The sequence below is a fragment of the Ctenopharyngodon idella genome, chromosome 7, assembly GCF_019924925.1.
Source record: "Ctenopharyngodon idella isolate HZGC_01 chromosome 7, HZGC01, whole genome shotgun sequence".
Taxonomy (NCBI): Eukaryota; Metazoa; Chordata; class Actinopteri; order Cypriniformes; family Xenocyprididae; genus Ctenopharyngodon; species Ctenopharyngodon idella.
This window is the reverse complement of record NC_067226.1, coordinates 43,861,168-43,888,221: the sequence shown is the minus strand read 5'-3', so window position 1 is coordinate 43,888,221 and position 27,054 is coordinate 43,861,168. Positions and strand designations below refer to the sequence as shown.

The 27,054-nt window shown below is 35.2% G+C and overlaps 2 protein-coding genes across 4 annotated transcripts in view; one reads left to right on the top strand and one right to left on the bottom strand.

Moving 5' to 3' along the window:
• Positions 1-2,774: 2,774 nt before the first annotated feature.
• Positions 2,775-19,969, bottom strand: znf143a (zinc finger protein 143a). 3 transcript variants are annotated; one of them, XM_051900849.1, is made up of 16 exons: positions 19,807-19,969; positions 15,892-15,994; positions 15,327-15,413; positions 14,730-14,813; positions 14,461-14,589; positions 13,603-13,796; positions 13,368-13,439; positions 13,168-13,281; positions 12,999-13,074; positions 11,863-11,988; positions 10,693-10,872; positions 8,728-8,955; positions 8,505-8,638; positions 6,859-6,990; positions 5,611-5,721; positions 2,775-3,067 (listed from the first exon to the last, which is right to left on the bottom strand). In XM_051900849.1, exons 2-16 carry the CDS (start codon positions 15,986-15,988, stop codon positions 2,984-2,986), a joined length of 1,848 nt encoding a protein of 615 aa, XP_051756809.1. In that variant the 5' UTR covers positions 15,989-15,994; positions 19,807-19,969; the 3' UTR covers positions 2,775-2,983. The 3 variants fall into 3 exon arrangements, with proteins under 3 accessions (XP_051756809.1, XP_051756810.1, XP_051756807.1); XM_051900850.1 differs by having other exon boundaries at positions 15,655-15,994; positions 19,807-19,936; XM_051900847.1 differs by having other exon boundaries at positions 15,327-15,994; positions 19,807-19,936.
• Positions 19,970-22,343: 2,374 nt separating this feature from the next.
• The window catches only part of pkd1l2b (polycystic kidney disease 1 like 2b), a 35,913-nt gene continuing 31,202 nt past the window's right edge, over positions 22,344-27,054 (top strand). The window contains exons 1-4 of the mRNA XM_051899545.1: positions 22,344-22,632; positions 22,966-23,124; positions 25,053-25,238; positions 25,966-26,073. Of these exons, the coding sequence (XP_051755505.1) occupies positions 22,344-22,632; positions 22,966-23,124; positions 25,053-25,238; positions 25,966-26,073 (742 nt within the window). The remainder of the gene's footprint in view (positions 22,633-22,965; positions 23,125-25,052; positions 25,239-25,965; positions 26,074-27,054) is intronic.

Below are 27,054 nucleotides of genomic sequence, written 5' to 3'. Positions count from 1 at the left end.
ATATACCTTAGATTTTGTGTGAAAGCTATTTGTACAGTCAGTCGCAAAGCTCTTTCCCGTTTTGGATGTGTTTTGTGTTTTTTGCAGCATTCACGCTGATAACCATTGCTGCCACTCAGTCTTTTGCCACTCAGTGGGCGTAACCGCAGTCATAACGGTCGACGGTGACATCACGTGCATACCCTCTATAGAGTACCTCAGGGATGACGTGTTTTTGTATACAAAACCCGGAAGCGAGTTAGCGTTTTAGGACTTCCGGCTCCATCGCCCCAAAGTCTATGGGTTTTTTGAATGGGTTTTTGCTAAATCGCCTGAATGTGGTTAACAAAGTCTCTAAATATTTTCACGTTTTGATCTATGACATAAAACACACCAGTTATAACCTGCTTGTGATTTTTTTAAACCTTTATTGTGTCTTAAAAACGGCAGTTGCTAACAAGTTGCTAAAAGGGAATACTTCCTTTGGCGGGGACTTTAGACGTCATCACTCCCATAGCCGCTGTATTAGAAACACCCTCACAGCAGCATTAACTTGTTTTTTGTAATTTGATGCAAAGGTAATATAATACTAAGTATGGTGTTATACATGTACATACGTTTTAAAAAAAAATGAAAATATAAAAAACTTTGGGTCTATTGAGCGTCTTTTTGCCGCATTATGACATGCATAACACGTATACGTGTTAAAATGTGCGTGTCTGCTAAAGAGCATTTAATCTAGAAAACATCTGATGTGTACAAACATCTGATAAACGTCTTTTAAAAAAGCAGTTTTAACCCTGTTGATAAAAACAGCATATGCTGGTTAGGTATGTTTTGAAGCATGGCAGCTGGTTTGAGCTGGGTTTATGCTGGTCCTTAGTTGGTCATGAGCTGGTTTAAGATGGTGCTAGTTGCCTAAGACCAGCTTAGGACCAGCACTTAACCAGCTTTTTTAAACCAGCTCATGACCAGCTAAGGACCAACTAAGGACCAGCTTGCACCAGATAAGGACCAACTAAGAGTATAGCTTAGAGTAAGGCCTTGGCTTGGACATAATCTAAAAGATTTTAGGTTAAAATTTACTTGAAAGGGTTTTTTTCTGACCGACCATTTAATCGCTTTTTTTTTTTCCTAGTTCATTATAAATGGTTCGGTAACACTTTACAATAAGGTTCATTAGTTAAACATTAGTTAATGTATTAACTAACATGAACTAACCATGAGTAATACATTTGTTACTGTATTTACTAATCTTCATTAATGTTAGTTAATGAAAATACAGTTGTTCATTGTTTGTTCATGTTACTTTACAGTGCATTTACTAATGTTAACAAGATTTTAATAATGTATTAGTAAACGTTGAAATTAACATTAACAAAGATTAATAAATGCTGTATAAGTGCAGTTCATTATTAGTTAATTTTAACTAATGTAGTTAACTAATGAACCTTATTGTGAAGTGTTACCAATGGTTCTATAATTGCAAATGATTTTTTAAAAGAAAAAGAAAAATAAGCCTATTCCATGTGCTCCCTCAATTAATATGAGCTCATAAAAAGCTGCATACGTAAGTTATAAAAGTTTATAATAGTTTAACATTGGAATGCAGTACGTCACACCACAGGTTTTAACTGTGTTCCTTAAAACAATGTTCAAGTGAGGAAGCTCTTGGCTTTGTAAATACCGACATTCACTACGAGGCCACAGAAAACATTATGATTCTACAAGTCAGTCTTGATCTATAAATAGGAATTAATGCATAAGTGTCAGATGTTATCTATTGGATCAAGACGTTGTAAATGGCATTTAAAACATCTAAAAAGACTTTCCTGGATTGTCTGCACCACATTCACAGGAAGAAAAACACCACACCAACTACGGTGTGCGCTGGGGAAACACCACTTCTACTTTAGTTGTTTATAGTCCTGAAAAACAGGTCTTGTAAACAATCTATGCAATTATCAACCACAGAAATGAAGTCAGAAATGTACAAGGAGGAAGTTCTAATGTTTTTATAAAAATGATTTCAGGTACTAAGAATCTGTTGACAGTCTTTTCCTCTTGAGTCATCTGACAAACAGGTTCTACAGACAGCATTGTTTTCCAGTGATTTCATTTTCATACTCTTTAGTTTTACAGTACTGACTACAAGTGCAGTTCAACCACACAGACCGTTTCTTAACCACGTTTCCTCTAAATTTTTTTTTCATTTTTTTTGCTTGCGTATCTTAGTTTTGAGTAATAACTTCAAGTAAATTGTATAGTAAACAAAAAATTTCTTGCAGTTTTCACAATTTATTATTTTTTACTAATTCATTCTCTTTCCACTTGACACAATAAAACAACAGTTCCTCATAATAAATATTCCTTATGCATGCGTTGCTTGGTGAAATTAAGAGTGCTGCCTCCACCAGTCTTGAAAGACTATATGAATGTTTGCTATTGCCCAACTTGACTGATGTTTTGACTTTTTCCTCTATAAAAACTATTTTTGCCCCCCAAAAAGCTTTATTTTTCTTTTTGACCAATATATGTAGCCTTTACGTACCAAACATCTGCGACCACTAGTGAAAAATGCTTGTTTTGCATTTTCTAATTTACTACAAAAAGCTTCATTGCGATTCATATTATCAGCATAACACTTTGAATGAAAACGTGAACTGAAAATTGTATTATTTGTATTAGGTATGTTGCTTTAATGTCAGAATGGCATGAACCTTGTGCTCTTCAAGAGAAGAAAGATCATCTGGAGTCGAAACAATGTCATATCTAAGAAATAATCACAAAACACATCCCATTCATCTCTTTTTATTTAAAAATGCAAACAGGTTTCTGCCTTTAGATATCTATATCAATGAACAAAATCTGATAAAAATGTTATCATAGTGCACAGTTTGACCTCTGTACAATTGCGGTGAAAGGGTAATTACAAAAGTTCATCATTCGTTCATGGAATCACTAGTTACACTAAATACTGAGCCCTATCTGAAGGTGAAGGTAGTTAATTGGCCAGTTCTGTAGTTTCTCCTCCCTGCAATGATGATGCTATCCTCAGAGCCTCTTCCAGTGAAGTCTGTTCATTGAGCTACAAGATAAAACACAACACCTACGATCAATAAAATATACACATATGCCCAGCTGTACAGTTAAAGATCAAGGTGGAAAAATATTTTCACTAACTATGATAATAAAACTAAAATACTGAAAGTAATTGTAAAAAATATTAAAGTGAATAAAAATAGAAACGAATGAAACCATCTAAACTGTAGGCCAGACCAGAGAAACTTTCAGACACAATTTGTTTCCTTCAGCTCAGGTGTAATGGAATCGAACACTCAGGATAGTGGGATATCATAGGCAGTGATGTACACTGATGAGCCAAAACATTATGACCACCTGCCTAATATGCACTGACCCGCTGAGGCATGGACTCTACAAGAGCCCTGAAGGTGTGCTGTGGTCTCTGGCACCCAGACATTAGCAGCAAATCCTTAATGTTCCTGTATGTTGTGAGGTGGAGCTGCTGTGGATTGAACTTGTTGGTCCAGCACACCCTACAGATGATCAATTGGATTGAGATTTGGAGAATTTGGAGGCCAGGGTAACACCTTGAACTATTGTTCCTCAAACCATTCCTGAACAATGTGTGCAGTGTGTCAGGGTGCATTACCCTGCTGAAAGAGGCCACTTGTGTTGTGACACATTCCTTCCATTACCATCATTAATATTTTGTGTGACTTGTGCCAAGGTAGACCCTAGTCTACTTTTGTTGATTCTAGACTATCATTGTTGATTCGAATATCAAACAACTCTTACTGCACACACCGCAACAGACTTTTAAAAATGGTGGTTGAAATAAAATGCTGCGTTGAGTCAACCAGTCAAAATGCTGCGTGAACTCAACCAATCAGCATGTCCCACCCCCGAAAGTTCCTGAACTAACTCGAGAGTAGGGACTTTTTGAGGGGTGAATTTTCACCCGGAACTTTATTTAGACCCTGGTCCCTGCGGTCAAAACACACCGAGTACTACCCCAAAGTCCCTAGTTCCTGGGGAATGTTCCTGCGGTGGAAACGGGGCTCTTCTGTTGGCTCAAACCAGACACGGGATAGACTTCATTGTTCTAGTGCATCGATGAGCCTTGGGCGCCTGGTTTGTGGTTTATACCTCCTCGGACACTGTTGGTAAATTCTTACCACTGCTGACCGGGAGCAACACACGAGCCTTGCCATTTCAGAGATACTCTGATCCAGTCGCCTTGCCGTAATAACTTCCTTGTCAAAGTCGGTCAGATCTTTAATCCTGCCCATTTCTCCTGCATCTACCCAGACCTTAATGTATGGCTTTTTCAGGAGATGATCAACAATATTCGCTTCACCTATGACTGGTCATAATGTTTTGGATCATCAGTGTATCTATGCTACTTTCAAAAATCAATCCGATGAAGATATCTAAGTAGACAGGATGTGACAGGCTGTTTATTCACTCCCCCCAACTACATTTCCTGCTGGTAACCTTCGGGTTACAAGTTTAACTCTCTAACCAATAGGCCACAACTGCCCTACTTATTTGTCAAATCAGTGTCAGCGTCTGTTGGTGTTGATCGCTTGTTTTCACCGATTGAACATGTTCAAATCGCCATTTGTCGGGTCATGGAATGTCTGAAGGTCTTTCAAAAATTTTTGCACGTTAAAAAATAAATACGACCTCATGTTGGGTCAATCACGTTTACACACTGCTTCTGAAACTTTCATCCGTCATAAAAAAAAATATTTTGGATCGGGTTCAATTTTCTGCGTTTTTCGCATCTGTAGCAAGCATTTTGAGAGGTGTTTTGACAATTCAGAGCCACCGTACAAGCGAACGTCAAAATCCAGAATGGCGTCTGACAAGTTGCTCCACTTCGTCTCGCAGCACAAAGCACTGTATGACAAACAAAGTGCACTAGCAAAGCATCAAACTGAGCTTTGAATCACTCAGGATAATCCCGCAGCTCCTTGATAAGGACGTGGAACTCTCCTTCCTCTCTACGCAATCTCAGGATTGGATGGTCCCAATATTTCCTCTTTCTTTTTCTCTTTTTAAGAAGAGAGAGGACAACAAAATCATCCTCACTGCTTGGAGACTCCATTTTGTATTATTTTGCGAATTTTTTCACAACGGATTTATTAATACAAATCAGACTCAGCGTGCAAGGTTTCTGTGCATGATGAATTTTTAGGATGACGAATACGAAAAAAACACATATGAAAATTTCGGACTCAGTGTGCAAAGACCTTGAGAAGTGATTTACTGAAATTTGGTGATTGTCTGCGTTGGTCAGCGTCTAACCTCACGCAGAAATATGCTCCTGCCTTGCTGCTAGAAGACGCTTGACATGAAAATAATGTGTTCCAAAATCAGCTTAGAATATCAAACATGTTTGATATCTTCTGACTGGATGAAATCATAGGCTGAAGCTAAAAAATCATGGTCTGTGGCTATGCGATTTTCTTTGAAACTGGTCAACTCCGACTGCCTAAAATCTGCAGATTGGCTGTGACTTTCGGCGACTAACATCAACTCCTCCGACTGTAAAAACTCTTGGCAAAAGTCATGTAGTGTATTCCAGCCTTAAGAGCACTCTACCTGAACAGCAATCTGTGTGCCGTTAGAAGTAGCCAGAAGTGTAATTGGGTGTGCTGATAACCCATCCTGTGTGATCCTGGAAGATGTTAATTCTGGCATCATAATAGTCATCTGGAGAGAAAAGAAAAAAATACATAAAAATAGTTCATAGATTGCTGCAGGGATGACGTATTATAGTGGGCCAAAACCTGGAAAAGTGCAGTTCTGGTTCCATCATTCTGGATCAATGGGTTTTTTAAATGGGTGGTACAGTACCACTTTAGTTTAGGGTCCAATTCTCACTATTTACTAGTTGCTTATTAGCATATACTAGGATATTGGCTGTTTATTAGTACTTATAAAGTGCATATTAATGCCTTATTCTGCATGACAATATTCTACATCCCTTAATCCTACCAATACCTGAACTTGACAACGACCTTACTAACTATTAATAAGCAGTAATTAGCAGTGTTTTTTTTGTTTGTTTTTGAGGCAAAAGTAATATTTATTAGTGAGAATTGAACCCAAACTAAAGTATGACAGAATGGGTTTTTAGTTAAATGGCTGATTTGAGGTCTGTGAGGAACACAAGCTCAAGATATCTTCATGTTTTATTCAACAACATAAAATACATCAGTAATACCCCCTACTGATTTTTTTTAAAGCTTTTACTTGTCTTGAAAAAGGCAGTTGCTATCAAGTGGCTAAATGGGACCCGTATGTAAAGCGCTTTGAGTACCCAGAAAAGCGCTATATAAATGTAAGGAATTATTATTATTATTATTATGAGAGGTTGTCGGGGACATTAAACATCATCAGCCAAACAGGTAAACTCATCTACTCACTGGTCCAGCCTCGTTGTGTTTCTAAATGCACTCTTGCAAACTATTCTAACTCAAACTTTCAAAGACTGAAATAGTTGTCGGAAGCTTAGTGATTGTATTTACACTTCAAAATTTATAAAGTTGTGTTCATTTGTGAACAAAACATGTAAGAACCATAAACTTTTGTTGGTCAAAGAACTTATTTTCTGCAATAATCCAAAAGCTAATGGAAAAATCCTACTGGGTTTTTGTTGAGGGAACCAGAGTGATGCTAACTTCCAGACTGGCCTACAAAAACATCACAGCAGAGCTTGATATGCATGCAAATCAGCATAGTCTTGTGATAATTAGGAAAGAACATTTTGTGTGTTTGCTGGAAACGAAAACCCACACACATGAATATCTGCTTCTTAAATTTACAATACCCAAAAATCCTACACACCTGTCCTTCAGTCCCATCCTCTGAGACCATAGTCACTGAATGAGCCTCCGCTGATGTCAGCAAAGACTCAGTGGGTGGGAAGGTGATCATACTGCCATCTTGTGTTACCATTGTGATTGCATTTCCAATAGCCTGTTAAAAATCACAGAACTTCCCATTCAGCACATGTATTGTGATTAGCTTCTGGATTTGCTGTAGAAGTCTATGGCAGCCAGTGCTGGGTAGTAAGTCATTACAAGTAATCTGGATTACGTAATCAGATTCTAAAATTAAATACTTGTAATAAGATGATATTATGTTGTAAAATACTCGTTACCTTTCTTAACCGATCACTTAAAGTCCCCCTATGGTGATGTTGTTTATGTCTATGTGGTGTTTTTAATATGCTTTAAGACAAACCATGTGCAAATTCATAAGTCAACACCATTGCCGAGTATTTTCTGTTTAAAACTGCAGTGAGCCAAAGACAGTCTCAAAAACGCGGTTTGAAAGCACTAGCACAAGCTACCTTGTAACCAATCACGTCAACGTGTGATCGTCAACGAGTGCATCACTGAGCTGGTGTGAGTGAGTGGAGGCGGGGCTAATTTGCATATTCATAGAATCACGTATACTAAAAAAGGCAAGGGTGTAGAGTTACATTCTAGCTATTTAAGGCATGAAGAAATTTTTTAAGGAAAAAACATTTAAATATGTAATTTTGGTGATTAAAGGGTAAAATTATTGACTACAGTGGGACTTTAATACTCACAAAACGGCAGTAAATTATTCATAATTCACTGTCGCTAATTCTTGTTTATTATGTTAAATTTTTCTTTCTAAAAAAAAGACTATTGCTTATATATGTTCAGAAAGTATTCCAGTTTTGTGAAATTGCACACACAGACCAACCATTAGTCAAGCGTCTATTTTTACACTGAAAATTGAAAGGCCACACAGCATAAACAATCAAAATATTGAATCTTTTTATTAAGTGTTTTATTTTGATTGTTTTTATTTGATCATTTTTATTAATTAATTAATCAATTAATAGCTTTTCATCAATTTACGAAGCCCCTGCAGTTCTTTTACAAACCCCAGTTAGGGAAACCCTGGCATAATGTAATGTTTAATGCACCTTATATTGTTTATAACAAAAAAATGAAATACATTTTCTTTCTCTTTGTAGTTTTATATTAATATGGTACAAGATTATCCTATTCAAATCAATGTGATAAACGACTTAGATCTAACAGTAATCAAAAAGTAGTTAGATTATATTACCTAAAATCTGTAATATAATAGATTACGATTGCATAATTGATCACTAAATACAATTTTCATCATGTAATTTGTATTCAGTAATGGACTACAATTTGTAAGTAATCTACCCAGCACCGATAGCAGCACAGAAATTATTGCACAATTGCTCTGAAAATTGCCAGAGTTTTAGGGCAAGGTCTGAAAAGTCACCTGACCAAATTTGCAGTCAGTCACAACAACAGTTCAAATGACCAAGCACATTTTAGCTTACAGTATAAGAATCTACTGACTTTTTTTCTATGTTGTGTTAAACAGAATACCACACTTAAATTGGTAGTCAAAAGCATAATCAAAAAGACTCAAAACACTTCATATAAAAAAATGCAGAAACTGTAGATGCAAACCTGTGATGCTCCATCTTGTGTGATGAGAGTTACATGCTGTTGTTCTGTAACATCAGAGATTTCAGAAGCCATTTCAGGACAAGTGTCCTCACACTTCACAGGACTAACACTCAGGGAGGGGTCATCTATAGCCTCTGAACACAAAAAACAGCCCAGTTTCGCTCATGAAACATCATCAAAATCTGATCTTGTATCTATGATGTAGATATTTTTCAAAACCAACCTGAAGGGGGTTCAAAATAGCCCTCCGACTCCTCTTCTATAGGCTCAGAGTCATTGTGTGCTGTACGTTTGTGCATGACCAGCGTGGAAATCTGCTTGTACGTCTTTCCACAGTGGTTGCACTTGTAGGGTTTACAGGGAGTGTGCACTACATTGTGTTTGTATAGACTCGAGTACTCAGTGAATCGTTTGTCACAACCAGGAACTGTGCAAACATACGGCCTCTCTCCTGCATGCAATAAAGACACTGGTTTAGATATTTCACAGAGTTGCAATCATCGTTACATTTAGGTTAGATTAAATATTATAAAGAAAGAGTTTTTTTCTCAAAATGGAAATTTTGTCATTATTTACACCCCCACATGTTTTCCATTATCTGTATGACTTTCTTTCTTTCTTTTGTGAAAACACAAGGTGAATTTTTGGATACTTATAGAAATAGTTCACCCAAAAATGACAGTTTTGTCACTATTAACTTACTCTCATGTCACTCCAAAAAACACTGAGACACTATATTGGTAACACTTTAAAATAAGAGCCCATCAGTTAATGCATTAACTAACTTTAACAACGAGCAATACATTTATTACGATATTTATTAGTCTTTGTTAACATTAGTTAACAAAAATACAACTGTTCATTGTTAGTTCATGTTAGCTCAGGTCCATTAAATAATATTAACAAATACATAGTTTGAGCATAATAACATATTAGTAAATGCTGAAACTAATTAACTAAGATTAATAAATGCTTTAGAATTATTTTTGTTACACTTTATTTTAAAGGTGATGTTGTTACAGTGTAATTACACAAATAAGTACTGCGTAATATTAATTACATGTAAATACCATAGGGTTATGGTTAGGTTTAGGGTTATTTATTTGTAATTATCCATAATTTACTGTTATGACTATTGTAAGTACATGTACCATGTGTAACTATGTCACCTTATAGTATAAATATAGTGTTACTGTATTTTTCTTTGTTAGTTTACGTTAACTAATGTAGATAACCAACGTTACAAATGGAACATTACTGTAACATTTTAACAAAATATCTTCTTTTACGTTCCACAACAGAAACAAAGTCATACAGGTTTGGAATGACATGAGGGTGAATAAATAATGACAGCATTTTAATTTTTAGGTATATATATATATATATATATATATATATATATATATATACACATATATATACATACACACTGTATGTATATATATATATATATATATATATATATATATATATATATATATACACATATATATATATATATATATATATATACACATAATAAATGAAAGGGAGGACTGGAGTTAACAAGCTCCAAAATGACAGGAAGCACATTAAAAGTATAAAAGTATTCATGCTCTATATTACAAGTCTTCTGAGTTCATACAATAGCTTTGTTTGAGAAACAGATTAACAACAACAACTTGACATCTGACCAGATCAGCACATCATTCAAAATTTCGGTAACACTTTATTTTACAGTGTCCTTGTTACACATATTACATGTAGTTACTGTAGTAATAATAACTGTAAATTATGCATAATTACATGCGACTAACCCTAAACCAAGCCCTAATCCTAACCCCAACCCTATAGTGAGTGCATTAAATATATACTTAAATATATAACTAAAAGCTAAAGTTCGTAAACAAACTTTGATGTTGGCTTGAGAAATTCTAAATGGGCAGCCTGAGTCAAAAGAGCCAAAGCACATGTCTGTTTTATGTTCTGGAGCTGGGCCTGCCACATAAAATAAATAAATACAAATTTTCTTATATATAATTACACTGTAACACAGACACCTTAAAATAAAGTGTAACCAAAATTTCTCCTTTTGAGTTCCAAGTAAGAAAGAAAGTCATACGGGTCTGGAACAACATGAGAGTGAGTAAAAGGATGACCTCTTTAATTTCTAGGTGAACTATCCCTTTAAGGCTAAAGAGCAGCACACCTGTATGGATCCGTATGTGGTTCTTGTAATTTGTTGCGCTGGCAAAGGCCCGATTACAGCCTGGCTCTGGGCAGTGATACGGTTTCTCTCCTGTGTGTGTGCGAACATGCACCTTACAGATGTTTGAGGTAGTGAAGGATCGTCCACAGCCCGGGATAGGACATAAAAATGGCTTCTCTCCTTAAAAGAACAGAGGTCATTGGTAGGAGCCCAAGTAATGTGGTGGTACCTTGGTATCACACTGGTAATAGTGCAGCTAGTATGACAAATCTCCATATCGTTGTTGTCGGGCGGAAATCTCTTATCTCCAAAATTTACACATTTGTAAAAAACGGAAATGGAAAACACTTTATATGCGTCAATATGTTATTAACATTTTACAAAAAACAAGCACAGATGATGTTAACGAGGTTTTTGACCACTGAATTTCGGACATAGGTGTTTTGTCCGTCATTAGAACAGCCGCATCTGAGGCAGTAATAAGTTTCAACTTACAGGTTATAAAGTTTACTGTAGCGTGCTCTGAGTGGGTGCTCAGCTTTTTCTGTCATTTTTCTGCCAAAATCCCATGTTATTAAAGACGAAGTGCTTCGCACAGGCTATATAAGACAGCGTTGGCTATGACTCGACAACAAATGCTAGACTAAGACACTCTTCTCCACTCCTCAAATACATAAAACAGCCTTTATATATATTATATATATATATATATATATATATATATAGTGTTAAGTAAAGAAAAGAGTAAAGAAAACACTGTACATATGTGCAGCACTTCATTCATGGTAGAGGGGGGAGGAGTTATATGGTTTTATCAACAATTTGAGAATCCAGTGGTGTTATGAGGTTTAGTCACAAGCTCTTTCTGTACTTTTCATTGGTTAGATATGTGCAAAACTTACAGACTCATAAAGGGTGACCATTAGTAATGAATATGAAAAAATAAAATAAAAATGAGATACAAGGTTTTCACGCAACAACAACAATATGAAACATCGATTTTAAACAGAAATTTTCTAATTCTTGTATAATTCTTATGCATGCAGCTTTTTTGTCTACTATTCAATACCATGGTATTTTAACACAGTACTGTGTGATTACTATATTCATATTCAGATCATTAATATTCCAAGGAATAGATGGAAGATTTTAAGGCAACAAAGAAAGTACCTGTATGAATTCTGGTGTGCTTTTGAAGGTCCCCTGAGGTCTTGAAAGATTTTTTGCAGTCCAACTCCTGACAGCGGTAAGGTTTTTCTCCAGTGTGTGTCCTGATGTGACTTTTCAAACCATAACCTAAAAGATGTGATGAATATAACACAGCAAATACATCAAAAATACACAACTGTTCAAAAGTTTGGGGTTGGTAAGATTTTTTAATGTTTTAATACATTTATTTGATTGAAAATACTGTAAAAGAGTAATATTGTGAATGTGAACACATTATTACAATTTAAAGGCACATTATGTAACTTGTTGCCCTCTAGCGGTTAAAAAACAAAACTGCATGCATTTTGCAGAAGAACATTGTTTTGGTTGTGCTTCGGCTCTGTGTGACTGCGTGGATGAATATAGTTATCCTACTGCTAGGCTTGAGAGATGTAACCAGTTTAGATGGAAAGGATCTCAAGCTGACTAGCTGAAGATGTTACTGTATCTATACCCATTAATAGACACGGTAACCAGCAGGAAATTGTTGAATAAAGTCTATTTTTTATTCTCGTCACTTCATAACATTAAGGTTGCAAACATTCGTTGCTTTCTATGGGAGATAAATAAAAAACCTCTCAGATTTCATCAAAAATATGTTCATTTGTGTTCTGAAGATGAACGAAGGTCTTAAGGGGGTGGAACGACATGAGGGTGAGAAATTAATGATAGAATTTTCATTTTTGGGTGAACTATCCCTTTAATGTCAAGCCCTGCTGGTTTCTGTTGTAATATATCATAAAATGTAATTTATTCCTGTAATGGATGAATTTTCAGCATCATTGCTACAGTCTTCAGTGTCACATGGTCCTTCAGAAATCATTCTAATATGCTTATTTGCTGCTCAAGTAACATTTATTATTATCAAATGTCTAAAAAAGTTGTGCCGTGATTTTTTTCAAGATTCCTTGATGAATAGAAAGTTCAAATGTTTTTTTTGTTGAAACAGAAATATTTTCTAACATTATAAATACTGTTTTAATCAATTTATTGATATTTAATTTCTTTAAAAAAAATCTTACTGACCTAAAAGTTTGATCTAGGACAAAAAAGAAATCTCTGCCGAGGTGACAAATTGATTTGTAAGTCTTTGTTACCTGTTGCAAACTTTTTTCCACAGCCAGGTATGTCACAACAGTATGGCTTGTCACCTGTATGCGCTCTTTCATGTACCTGAAAAAACAAAACACGAGCATTATGATCATAATGCATTGCATTTGTAATGTTGTCTATGGTGATTAACTTTTATTTAAAAGCCATAATGACCTTAAGATGATTTGCAGTGGTATAAAGCTTTCCACATCCATCATAATTACACCGAAAACATTTCTCTCCAGGCTGCTGCGTATTACGGCGAATTCCTTGACCCTGAAGTACGATCTAGAGGGAGGGAGGATAAACATTTTTGAGCATCTCCTAGTTTGGCTATTGATATTTTCTATTTCACATGGGTATTATAATTTAACCTGCATCTCCACAACACCATGAGGATCATTGGTGATCAGCTCAGAGTTTGTGTACGAGTCCATTTCCTCAATCTGCAGGAAAGAATTCAAGAGTGATCATTACACTTCACAAAAATTATTTTCTTACCAACTTTGACAAATTATTATGCTAAAAATATGTAACAATGTCACCTAATTTTATATCACCAGCAAAATCATGGCAAATACATTAGGACTAGTCATCTTTAAAGGGAACCTTGGTTGTGTACTGCTCCAAAGCATTGATTGTTTCTTGGTCAATGGATGCATCCGTCTGCAAATCTGCTACTGTGCCATTTGTCTGGATGGCCAGAATGGTGTTAGGCTGTGACACCTGAACAGCATGCTGGATGTAAGCGGTAGAACCGTCCTCTAACTGCACCGCCTGCAAGGTACTGGGTTCATATGTTTCTGCAAATGCATTAATGACAAAGACAGACCAAAAATAAATATATAAAGCACGTTCAACAGAATCCTATTTAACATCTTGCTGCACACACTCTTAGAAAAAAAGGTTCAGTGAGGTTCTATATAGAACCCTAAGGTTCTTGACTCAATCTGAAAGATCCCCTTATGCCAGAAAGGTTCTACATAAAGAGAAATGTCTTCTGAACATGTGTTTGGTTCATGTTGTCGACATGTCGAGAAGACGCTGTTTTCTGCTCACTTGCGCTGGAATTGATACAGAAAAAAATTACGTAATTCAAGCACTGAGGAAGCCTCCGGGGCTGAAATTCAGATATGGTTATTGGCATTTTGCTTCCAACATGTGCTGTAAGCAGTAAAAAGATCTCAACAGACTGGGCCATCTGACCAATCAGAGCAGAGGAGGCTCTTGGAAAGGAGGGGTTTAAAGAGACTGAAACCTTTTTTAGACTCTTAGAGAAATGAGGTGATGTGCAATGTATATTATGAGAAAAACGAAAGTGTTTTTTGACCTTTGATACATGTAAATCTGTTGTAGGAGACCTCCAAAACAAAATTAAGAATAATAGCATAATAAGGGTTCTATTTAAGGTTCTATATAGAATTTTTTATTTTAAGAGTACAGTAAAAACAGAGGAAATGGAAAAACCTTTTGCGGTGTGGTGGATGTAAGCAGTAGTTCCATCTTCCAACTGCACAGTCTGAGCATCTTCCAGTCTTAAGCTTTCGTTACCAACAACATCACATACAGATGAGCCAGTCCAGTTATTTGACTCATCTAGTGAGCATATAATATGGGAAATTAAAAAAGAAACATTATTTGCATATTAACATCATAAGCCTGTTTATGAAATAATAAAAGCCAGATCACTACCAGTGAAACTAACATGAAGATTTGCTACATAACGAGGATAGTACCTGCTTTTGGAACAGCAATGTGTTGCACATAGGCAGAGGATCCATCTTCTAACTGGATCACCTGTCCTTCTACTATATTGCTGTCTAGGGAAAACAACCAGCACTCAGTTAATACCTCACTCGAAAAAATACTATGTCAACGTACTGAATTGAGTTCTCTTTCACGTCTCTTTTCATGTCTTTTGCTTATTACAATACAAAGTTACATGAGTCAACAACAACAACAAAAAGAATCTGATCGAATCTGGACATCTGTATCAATACCCAGCTCTATTATATAATGTATACACAAACACACACACACATGTATATATATATATACACTAAGTAAAGGTCCTGTAGCTTAGCTAATTGAAAAGGTCATGGGTTTGAATCCTAGGGAACATGTTATTGTTCTTCAAAATGCACACATGCAAATGTTTGATAGAAAATGTAGAAAGAATGTGCTCAATAATAACCAAGTAAGTTTTAAATAACCAACAAATTTGCTAATCAATGCTTTTTAGAAGGTGATGCTAAGCTTTACATCTCAAAAATGTCTCAGATAAACAATGTTTCTGCTCAGAACTCATTCAGAAGGCATCGTAATAGGCATACCTTGAGGGTTGTGAGGTATATATGCAGTGGAGCCATCTGCTAAAGTCACAGCCTGCAAACTGACTGTGTCCATGCTCTGATCACCATCTGAATAATCAACAAGACAAACAGAGAGTGACAGATCATGATGACTGTAATATGGAGTACACTGCCGTTCAAACGTCTCTTGTGCTGACCAAGGCTGCATTTATTTAATCAAAAATACAGTAAAATAGTAATCCTGTGATATATTGTTACATTTTCAAATAACTATTTTCTATTTTAATATATTTTAAAATTTAATTTATTCCTGTGATGCCAAAGCTGAATTTTCAGCATCATTACTTACTCCAGTCTTCAGTGTCACATACACTTCAGAAATCACTCTAATATGCTGATTTTCTGCTCAAGAAACATTTATTATTATCAATATTTAATACAGTTGTGCAGCTTAATATATTTGTCGAAACCTTGACACATTTTTTCAAGGTTTCAACTTACTGACAGTAGTGTGTATACACAGCTTTCCCTTTAATAAAATGTCAATGTCTGAAAAGAAATCATGAATAAAGCGTGCAGCTCTGACCTGCGATCCCCACAGCCTCAGTTAAGCAGAGCGTGACTTCCTGAGCGTCACCCTCATGCTGGAAATCTGCTGACTGATTTATCTGAGCTAGCAGCATTATAACCTAGGAGAAAACAAATGTTAGCGGCACACTATGATCACATTTAGTAAGAGTTATGGAACTGTGATGAAGTGATGGTCTCAGATTGTATAAATGGTTGATTGTATGACTAAATATGGTTATAAAATATTACAACACTTTCTTTAGGGGTACAGAAGGCTGATTTCACTGAACTTTTACAAAACAGTGTCATTTGTGTGCCTCTTTTTGTTTTCCCTCAGTTGCAATGTCAAACTAAATGGAAACCCATTATTAAATTTGTATTAAAGGTGCAATATGTAAGAATTTTGCAGTAAAATATCCAAAAAACACTAGGCCAGTGTTATATATTTTGTTCACTTGTGTACTTACAATATCCCAAATGTTTGCAAATATTTGTAAATCGTGAGAAAATTGCAATTTTAACCAAGGCTCCGGGATGTGTGAGGAGTCGTCTGTCAATTGCATCATACCCACGTTACCCTCGGTTTCCGGTTTTATTTTGTAAAAACCATGGAAACACCAAAGACGCTTTAATATTTACATGTTTTAAAAGGCAAGGGAACAACTGTTTTGATATATTTATAGACAGAAAACTAATTGTTGTTACATAGCTCAACACGTTTAGTCTTATTGTTTAAATCTAATTTTCTTGATTTTTTTGCGAGTACCACACTTTACCATCAGAGAAAAACACTATTTGTGAAGTAGCTAACATAGCATAATCAGATGCACCTTTATTTTTAGTAACAGTAATACCGAATTTTCTCCATCATACAATACATTTTAAAATTAATTGCATGCCATTTATCAACACAAGCCATCCAGCATTTAATATGATATTCTAAAATCGATCTATCTTACTGCAGTGTGCAACAAGTGTCTCAAAGCCACCGCCGAGTGAACGCACAGAGTAACGTTAAAACATTTTCAACACACTCAAATGTATCTAATATGATAATCAGAGCTGCGTTACCGCATACTCATGACCGGAAAAGCGGAAACGGCGCCGGCGACTGCGGCCTCGTTCAGCTCCCACAACACTCAGTCCTGCTCTGCTTCGTACTACAGTAACGTTAATAATCGCATCCATGAACATGATTTCTTCCCGAGTCCTATCCCAATTCTTTTCCACCGGCCGTTGAGGTGAAGACCACATGTCCCAAGATTCCGCGCTCAAACTTGGCGTCATCAAGCTACGTCTTTGTTTTGAATAGGCCTCTAGAGACCTCTAGCGGACAGAAAATATTACATATTGCACCTTTAATTTAGCTTAAGAAGACACAACAAACTTTATTATCTTACAAGGGTTTACAAGATAAATTAAGAATATATTATAACAATAATAATTCTAGCATTATAAATTTTAATACAAAAGAATATACTTTAAATATTTTCATGGCCCTTTTCCCCTTAAACTTACAGCTACACACAGGTCAACATGGGAATAAAACACAATGCTCCTTCTTTCTGTCTGGTTTATCATGATATTTCTGCTTCTCAAACGGAAGGCTGCATATCTCGGCTGTCACGTCATCAAGCGCCACTGAAGGCCATCTCGATTTGAAGGATCCCTGAAAGCCAGCCTTTGTTTCGCGTCCTTCATTCAGTTCATTTTGAAGGATGCATCGAGTGTATCCTTCACGTCCTTCAACCACCCCCGAACATTGGCACACATTCTACTTCACGGCATTGAGCTTGTATGAGCTCATTATGAAATTAATCTTTAAGACTATCAAAATAAAATAGAAAGCCAGTTAATATAAAGATATTAATACTAAGTATTTTTCCAAAATTAAGTTTAAATTTTGGATGAGATATTAAGATATTCATAGTTGAGGAGGAAAAAAATACCCTAATCAGGCCCAAACTGAGCAAAAATATGCAATTTGGTGCAGTAGCTGATATTTATAAAATGTAAGATGAATGATAGCTTACAAGTACAATGTAAATCAATAAGGTCTTCATAACAGTATAGCAGATTACTTACATAAAATGTATATAAATATTAATTGTCACTCTATATCCCCCAATAATATGTCTTAGTAAGATGACAATTAAATGCGTAATTTTACGTAGTTTTTGTGGGGGGCAAAACATATCATGCAATGCCATACAATGATGATTGAGAGATGAACACAAACGTCCTTAAAAGCCTGATGGATCATATTCGATACTTATATTTTAAAGGTACACTATGTAGTTTTCGCCTCTAGAGGTCACTTATTCAAAACAAAGGCGTAGCTTTATGACGCCTTGATTTCGCAGAATCATGGGAGGTGTTGTCTACACGTCTACAGCCGGTGGAAAAGAATCTGACGAGACTCGGGCAGAAATCATGTTCATGGATGAGCTGATGTATTAAAGATTTATTAACATTACTGTAGTATGAAGCAGGGCGGGGCTGAGAGCCGTTGGAGTGAAACGAAGACGCTGAAGCAATTGCTAATGAAAGACGAGTGCGACACACGGCTCGAGAGCAGCGGAGCGTTTAATAAACTGCAGACGAGCACTTACGCTTCTTCCTGTCATGAGTATGTGAGGTAACGCAGCACTGTTTTATCATATTAGATACATTTGTGTGTTGAAAGTTTTTATAATGCTACTCTGTGCATTCACTTAGCGGCTACTATGAGACACTTGTTGCACACTGCAGTAAGCTAGATCGGTATTAGTCATGATAAAACATGGTACTCGCTGTAAGTCAAGAAAATGAGATTTAAACAAGACTTAATGTGTTGGGCTATATAACATGATTAGTTTTCAGTCGATGAATGTATCCAAACAGTTGCTCACCTGTCTGATAAAACACGTAATATATTAAAGCATCTTTGGTATTTCCAATATTTCTACAAATTCAGAAATCGAGGGTAACGCAGGTATGATGTCATTGATAAGCGAAGCATGGACATGGTCCGTGTCCTGGTTAAAATTGCTTATTTCTCTCGATTTAAACATTCTTGGAAACATTTGGGATAATGCAAGTACACAAATCAACAAAATATATAACATTGTTCTAGTGGTTTTTGAATATTTTAATCCAAAAATCTTACATATTGTGCCTTTAACATGATTTTTCTAAAAAAAAAAAAAAAAAATTCATTAATAATCAAGTAAACCTAAGTTGCTTCAGTCCTATAAGTGTTCATCTTGAAATATTACCAACAATATAAAAGATTTAACAGCAAAAAGACACGTAAACCGTGACCTAAAAGGGGACCGTTTTTACAATTATACTAAAAAGGCCTTTTACTTGATAAAAGAAGCAGTATGAACTATCAGAATGCAGATTTTTAGAAATTCATGACACATCAAATATGATAAAGTAGGCTTTATAAGGATTCGGATGATACCAGTTTTGTTATGAAACATTCATTAACACGATCACAAAATACAGACGTGAAGCTTTACTTCCTTATTACAAAAAAGCTTTTGTCCTTCAAATTTGTACAGTGTTTTCTACAGTCACCTCAGTAGGGAGCTGCTCATGTGTGACATTGATTCACCCCTGTGGTTTCTATCACTTGTTAATAAATAAACTGATACAGTTAGGGTTAATCTACCCTACGGATAAAGATCTTTAACGCTTGAAAACACTGACACATGAGATTATGGGATGTGAACTCAAAGTAGCTGTTAACCTGCCGCGATATCTGTGTAAACAAGACGTCGAGAAGCAGTGCGACACTTACCGCCGATCGCTTTCAGTACAGTGTTTATAAACATGCTTTATTACTGCTGCTGATGCGAATCTGATTTTCAGTAGCTACAATGTAGTGCATATCGCCTGATCTTTTACATTAATAACAGATGTATTTAGTGTTTCAGACACTCACCTCTTTGAAGAACCAAATCTACCAGAAACGGTGCACCGGATCAAATTATGTATTTAATATTTCCATATGTCGAGGTCCCTAACATCGTGAAATACAACAGTATGTTTTGAATTGGTATATTTCTTCTGTGATTTTAATGTCAGAGAACCAGTGAGTGAAGAGATCTATTCTGCCCCCTGTTGTTCAGGAGTTATACACCCTCCTAGTTAAACACATGAATACAATCGTGGCATTTGTCACTACATAATTCCCATGCTTCTTCTATTAGTGAAAAGTGAATCTTTTTTTGCTAATTACCTGAATGAAGTCACTTCATGTACAATGTAAAAAAAAAAAAAAAAAAACTTGCACTGCGCTGAAATGTAAAATAGCTTTAAGTAGGCTATTTATTGTCAAAAATATAGTCAAAAATATAAATAATAATAATAATAAAAAAACATTTAAAAAACCCTAGATTTTCAAGACAAACATTGTTTTGAGAAAGCCTATAGCCAGTTTAAATTAGTTAGAAAAGCTTGAAGTTTTAAGGTTTTAAGTTTGAAAAACTTGAGGTTTGAAGGTGTAAAAGTGCAAAGTAGTTTTAAATTGAAAGTGGTTTTAAGTTAAGTTTCAACAAAGTCCCTCTATCTATACTTTGGTTTCAACCAGTTTTAAGGCCATGTCTCTGACAAATAGACAGATTGCTATGTGGTTGCTAGGGTATTCTGGGTGGTTGTTAGGTGGTTGCTAGGCAGTTACTAAGGTATTATGGCTGGTTGCTAGGGCATTGCTATGAAGCTGTTTAGCAGTTGTTCAGATGTTGTGGGTGGTGGCTAAGGTCTTGCTAGGGTGTTTTTTAGTGGTTGCCAGATGTGGTTGATAGGCAGCTGCTAGGGTGTTGTAGGTGGTTGATAGTGTGTTGCTAAGCAGTTATTAAGGTGTTGTGAGTGGTTGATAGGGTGCTGCTATGCAGTTACTATGATATTCTGAGTGATCTTTAGGGTGTTCTGGATGTCTTTGCATTGTAGTTGCTTGGATAATGTGGATGGCTGCAATGGCATTGTTATGTGGTTGCAAGGCAGTTGTTAGGGTGTTATGGGTGGTTGCTAGGGTGTTGCTAATGTAATCTGGGTGGTTGCTAGCAGAGCTGCACGATTCTGGATAAATTGAGAATCACAATTTTATTTGTTTCAAATAGAGATCACGATTTTCCAATGATTCTAAACAGACAACTAATTAAAATAAAAATTTACTAGTTCTGACAAAATATTAATTGCTGCAGTCTATTTAAAAATGTTTAATTAATTAGAATGAATTATTTAAAAAAATGGTTTGAATGATTAATTACTCATAAATACTTAACAAGTTTCATTACTGGATGATTTTTGAACAAAATCTTGAATGAATGAATGATTTATAAATACTTCACTTGTTTCATTACTGGATGAATCAGCGTTTTTGAACGAATCTCTTGAATCAATGATTCAATGACAAATAAATTTTTTAACACTCACTTTTCGCCACCTACTGGTGTAATGATGTAATTACTATTTTGATCGCTACCCTAGAAATGAGTGTTTATCCGAACTATAAACTTTTATCCCAGTACTTCTGTGATAATTTGAACAAGTGTTAGAGAGAAATAACGAGGCATAGCTGTGTAGTTGAAAAGACTGTTACATGACAGCTGCTTTCTCTGAGTCAGCGGGAGCGCGAACACAGATTTGAATGTTCCGGTACGATTTTGTCAGAGATTTAATTTAAAAGGCATAGTCGAATCGTTGTCATTTAGAATTAAGATCATGTGTGTGTTTAAATCGAGATCTTTAAATGATTAATCGTGCAGTTCTAATTGCTAGGATGTTGCTTTGCAGTTGCTAATGTGTTGCTAGGCAGTTACTAGGGTGTTTTTGGTAGTTGCTAGGGTGTTGCTATGCGGTTTCTAGGGTGTTTTAGGTGGTAGACTGTTGCTATGCAATGACTATATGTTTAAAAAAAAAATAAAGATCGTTTCTTGCTGGAATTTTTATCATAAATTGGAACCTAATGGAAATTATATGATTCTAAAATAACAAAACAAAAGATACATCTTTCAGAATACATTTTCCAATAGGACTGTTGTGATTAATAGAACAAAATGGTTCTCAAATGATCATCAATAAGGCTTTTTAAAAATCTTTCAGGATCAGGCAACATTATTCTGTCACAATACGATAGGGTTCTGAATATTAAAATAATTTTTTCCTTGTAGTTCATGATGGTGGACTGATTTGTGAAATAGGCTATTGACCTGGAACTTCCCTAACTTCTACAGTGTCTGTCAAATGAACAGTGTCTCGTGCGTCACTCTGTGGGTAAAGGCTGGCTTATCTAGTTGATCTGAATGAACATTGCCTTTGTTTGTGTAAAAACACAATATGCATCCATTAGGCTTACATCACTGGGTTTTGTTTGAGAGCCAATCAACAGAATCATTTGGAAAGCTGGTGTATTTTTGGTACCCTTTATATAGATGAAATCACCAGGATGCTTTTTCTAGTTTTCATGTATGACTAGAGATGGATGGCAGACTCTTTACTTTGCTATTTCTGATCATAATTAATATAATTTCAGCATGTCTTTCCTGCCCAGAGCACCAGCAGGCTTTTGAGAGCTCCTGCTATGAGTTTGTGGCCCAGCAGCGCAGTTTCCTCAGTGCTCAGGCTTGGTGTGAGCGGGACGGAGGGCACCTGGCCTTCATCCAGAGTGATGAAAGCCAGCAGTTTCTCCAAAAAAACCTGCAGCCGGAGCAGGACTGGTGGATAGGACTAGTGTCTACCTCCAACAACCTCACTCTGGACACGGAAGGTACATAGCTGGTGTGACGGCACTAGATTATTGTGAAAGCTTGAATTTTTGTTTTAAATAACCAGTAATATTAAATAATATATTTATCATCAATAAATCCATTTTTTTTCATTATCATACATATTGCTTGATCCACAGCAATATGTATCCACAGCCATATTTTAACCACATTCATCCTTTTTAACTGAATAAATTTAATTGTATTCAGAATAAACCAGTTTGTGCTGATATTTTATGATTGAAATGAAATCAAATAGATGCAAATAGCTCCATTGAATGAGTTTTTGAGTACAGAAATCATAATTTTACATGTACCAACTTGAATGTCCTCAGAAGGCTTGATGTGGTTGGATGGTTCAGATGTGACTTACTCAAACTGGCTCAGTGAGCCGATGCTGGAAATAGGCTGTGGCCACATCAACACAGACTCTGGACTTCACTGGAAGATGACAAGTAACTGTAGTCAGGAATTTTACTTCATTTGTGAGTTTGGTGAGTTTTACGCTTTCTTTCTTTTGATAGAGTGTTTTTTATATAAAAATATATATATTAATATTTAAAGTATTTTAATATGTGACTATGCTCATTCATTTGATTCAAATTCAAGTATGTAATATGAATAAGGATTAGATTGAATAACTGTAGTCAGGAATTTTACATCATTTGTGAGTTTGGTGAGTTTTATGCTTTCTTTCTTTTTATGTAGTATTTATATATAATTAGGCATAACAATATAAGTATTTTAATATATCGTATGCACATTCATTTTCAGTGTTGAGGTAATGCATTACAAGTAATGTGAGATATGCAGTGTTGGGGGTTACTCATTACAAGTAACTTGAGTTACGTAATCAGATTACTTTTTTCAAGTAACTAGTAGTATTACTTTTTCAATTTACAACAAAATATCTAAGTTACTTTTTCAAATAAGTAACGCAAGTTACTTTGTTTTCACATTCATTGACTGACAGCTCTCCTGTCTCCATGTTAAGAGAAATAAAGTACAGAGGTGTTGTGTGCGCTGTATGAACATGATGGTTATTGTAGTTCTAGACTAAATGTGAGCATGCATTTACTCATCTCACTTGCACAAATCATTCAGTATTCCTCAAAATGAATAAAAACACTGAAATGCAATCACAAAATTTTATGCAAACTGGTAATAATTAATTATATTAAATTGCACAAATATACTTTATGTATTTAATCTCTCTTTATTAACCAATGTCTTTGCTGCTGACCTCCAGTGATCCAATTCAACCATACTAATAAGCAAATATTACTTTAGATTAGATTTAGAAACAACAGTGTTGAACTTCCTTCTCTTGTATACTATTCTTCTTTAATGCAGAATGTTTGAGTTGCGCCCTCTAATATACAGGTGTGAATTTGCATTTCCTTCAGCCTGAGGCTTATTCATTTCAAGGGCCTTAACATTTGCCAAAAAACTTTTTTGTTGCTATTATTAAAAAACAAACAAGCAAGGTGAGAAAAAGTAATGCAAAAGTAATGTAACACATTACTTTTCATAAAAAGTAACTAAGTAACACAATTAGTTACTTTTTTTAGGGAGTAACGCAATATTGTAAAGCATTACTTTTAAAAGTAACTATCCCCAACACTGGAGATATGTAATCAGATTACTTTTTTAAAGTAACAAGTAGCACATTACTTTTAAGCCAAAGTCTTTGTTGCTGACCTTCGATGATCCAATTCAAAGAAAAAATGAATTTAGATAAACATCACATTTCTGTTTTCTTTTTTTGCTTAAATAAGAGTGTTAAACTTTCTTCTCCTGCGTCATTTCACTTTTGATGTGAAAAGGCCCTTTACATTTGCCAAAAACAAAACAAACAAACAAGTTCAGCCCAGGAGAAAAAAGAAACGCAAAAGAAATGTAATGCATTACTTTCCATAAAAAGTAACTAAGTAACAAAATTAGTTACTTTTTTAGGGAGTAACGCAATATTGTAATACATTACTTTTAAAAGTAACTTTCTTTTAGTTTTATTCAAATTCAAAGACAAGTACGTAATATGAATAAGCACAATTATATTGAGTCAGAGATTATATTTCATTTTTGCATTTGGTGAGTTTTACGCTTTCTTCTTTAGTATTTTTATATATTGGTATGCTAATTAGTTATATTCAAGTTCAAAAAAGACAAGTATATAATATGAATAAGCCCAATTATATTGAGTATACATCAATAAAATAAATTCATTATTTACAGTGTGGCAAACAATAGAAAACAATGTAACTCCAAAGACATTTTGAGATATCTAAGGTATCTCAATTGTATGCCTAAGAAATAATAATAAAAAAAAAAGAATTGTCTTTTGAACATTTAAAGGCATTTTTATGATGTAGTTTTTAAAAATTAAACTGTTTAATAGTTATCCTTTTTGTCTTTCCTGTAGAATTGGGGCGCTCTCTGTCCTGTATGGACAGCACTGTCCTGCAGTGTGGCTCAGATCAGGTGATAGAGGTTGATGAGAGTTTCTATGGCAGGAAGACGCCACATTACTGCAAGAACAACATGCCAAACTCTCACACAGCTTCACCAGAGCAGTGCAGCTGGATCGATGTGCGGGATTTAGTCGCAGGTACTGCATGACACTAACAAAAAAGTACCAAAACAAACCAAAAACCTAAGTGTTATTAAGTATTTTGGTATTTGGAAAAATCTTGTACAGTGAAAATACATAAATATGGAAGTTATTGAGTACCATGGTATCAAAGCACCTGATACCAGCACTGTACTGCAACAATCAATCAGGTTTTTAAGTACATAGGTAATCCGAGAGCATCAGTTTATTTTTTAAACCTTTAATGAGTCTTAATGACTCCATCTCACAAGGACAGAAAATGCTTTTGTGTGGCGCTTGTGAATTGATGCTCTTTTTCTGACTTCTTTCTTTTCATTCGAATGCAGAACAAACAATATGAAATCTGAAATGCAAACAGAGCTTCAATGAGCTTTCTTTTATCCAAGGGCTCCTGCTGAGGTTTAAAATTACATGTAAAACAGAAAAAAAAAAACAAAGCGACCAATGTATTGATAGTTCAATAGGTACTAATGGTCTCGTAATTAAGCAAAAGAATTGTGAACATATTTATTTGTGAACATAAATATTTACAAGGGATTCAGACAATATCTTTGTGAAGATGATTCTGCTGATTTAATGTACTTTACTATAGTTGTCAAAGTGCTTAGTGTTTAAAAAGCATTGATAATGTCTGCATCTATTCTTTTTCTATATCTCAGTAATGTTGTTTTGACTGGCTGCAGTAATGAATAGTGATGATGAGGTTTGTTTGTTGTCCTCCAAGAGCTGTGTAACGGACAGCAGGTTTGCACGGCTGTGACAGATGGATCTTTTGGAGAGCCGTGTCCTGCGCTGGGAAGTTACCTGTCTGTGGAATACCACTGCAAAGACCGTGAGAGCTGTTTTATATTCACTACCTGCAGTTTCAAATTGCAAGTTTTTTATCCTCAATTGCCAATATGCCAATTTGTGAAAACGGGGGTGTCATGCACATACATATTATGTGTTCAGTCTATAAGCGTGTTGTGTTTCTTCACAAAATGACAACACCATTTTTAGTCACGGGGATCGTTTCGACAACGTTGTCATCTGTACACTATACTTTTCAAAAACGCAAAGGAAAACTTGTGTTTTTAGTACATTGTTGTCATCTAAACATACCATCTGTCATAATCATGGCTTAGAAGTTCAAAATTATGACATTAAAAGTTGAAATTGTGACATACCAATTCATCATTATGAATTATGACATATAAGAAAAAAAAAGTCATGCTTTGGTAAATCATAATTATGACATACTGTACTAAGTCATGATTTTGACTTTTTATATCACAATTATGACATAAAAAAATCGAAATTCATAATTATGAGTAAGTCATAATTTTTACTTTTATCTCATAATTTTGACTTTATCTCATCATTATCATGTGGTATGTCATGATTATGACTTTTTATGTCATTGTTAAGATTTATCAAAGCAAGATATTTTTATGTGGCGGAAATTCCATAATGTTTATTATTAGCCTAAATTCATATTAAATAATATAAATACTGGTTTGCAATATCAAGCAGAATAACGGACTGTTTTTGAACACATTCAAGTTACAAATGGCCGCACGTTAACAATAAGGTGGATAGAGAGACATACTATACATACTATATTTTTTAAGCAAACCTGTTCACATTTATCCTAATAAATAACTCGTAGGTGAAGACCTGTGTGTTTAGGATGAAAAAGCGATATGATTAACATCTGTTTCACCAAACAATGCATATTTTCTATAATGCAGAAGCTTCTGGTGTTATTGTGGAAAGATCTGCAGATGATGGTGGAGAAGATTCTTTAGTTAAGGTGATCAAATTGATTTTTCAG

Coding starts and splice junctions, on each gene's coding strand:
- znf143a (XM_051900847.1), bottom strand. CDS start 15,513: ATGCAGCCTTGGTCAGCACAAGAGACGTTTGAACGGCAGTGTACTCCA. Junction 14,590..14,729: donor CATTGCTGTTCCAAAAGCAG/GTACTATCCTCG, acceptor TATGCTCACTAG/ATGAGTCAAATAACTGGACT. Junction 13,282..13,367: donor ATGGTGTTGTGGAGATGCAG/GTTAAATTATAA, acceptor CCCTCCCTCTAG/ATCGTACTTCAGGGTCAAGG.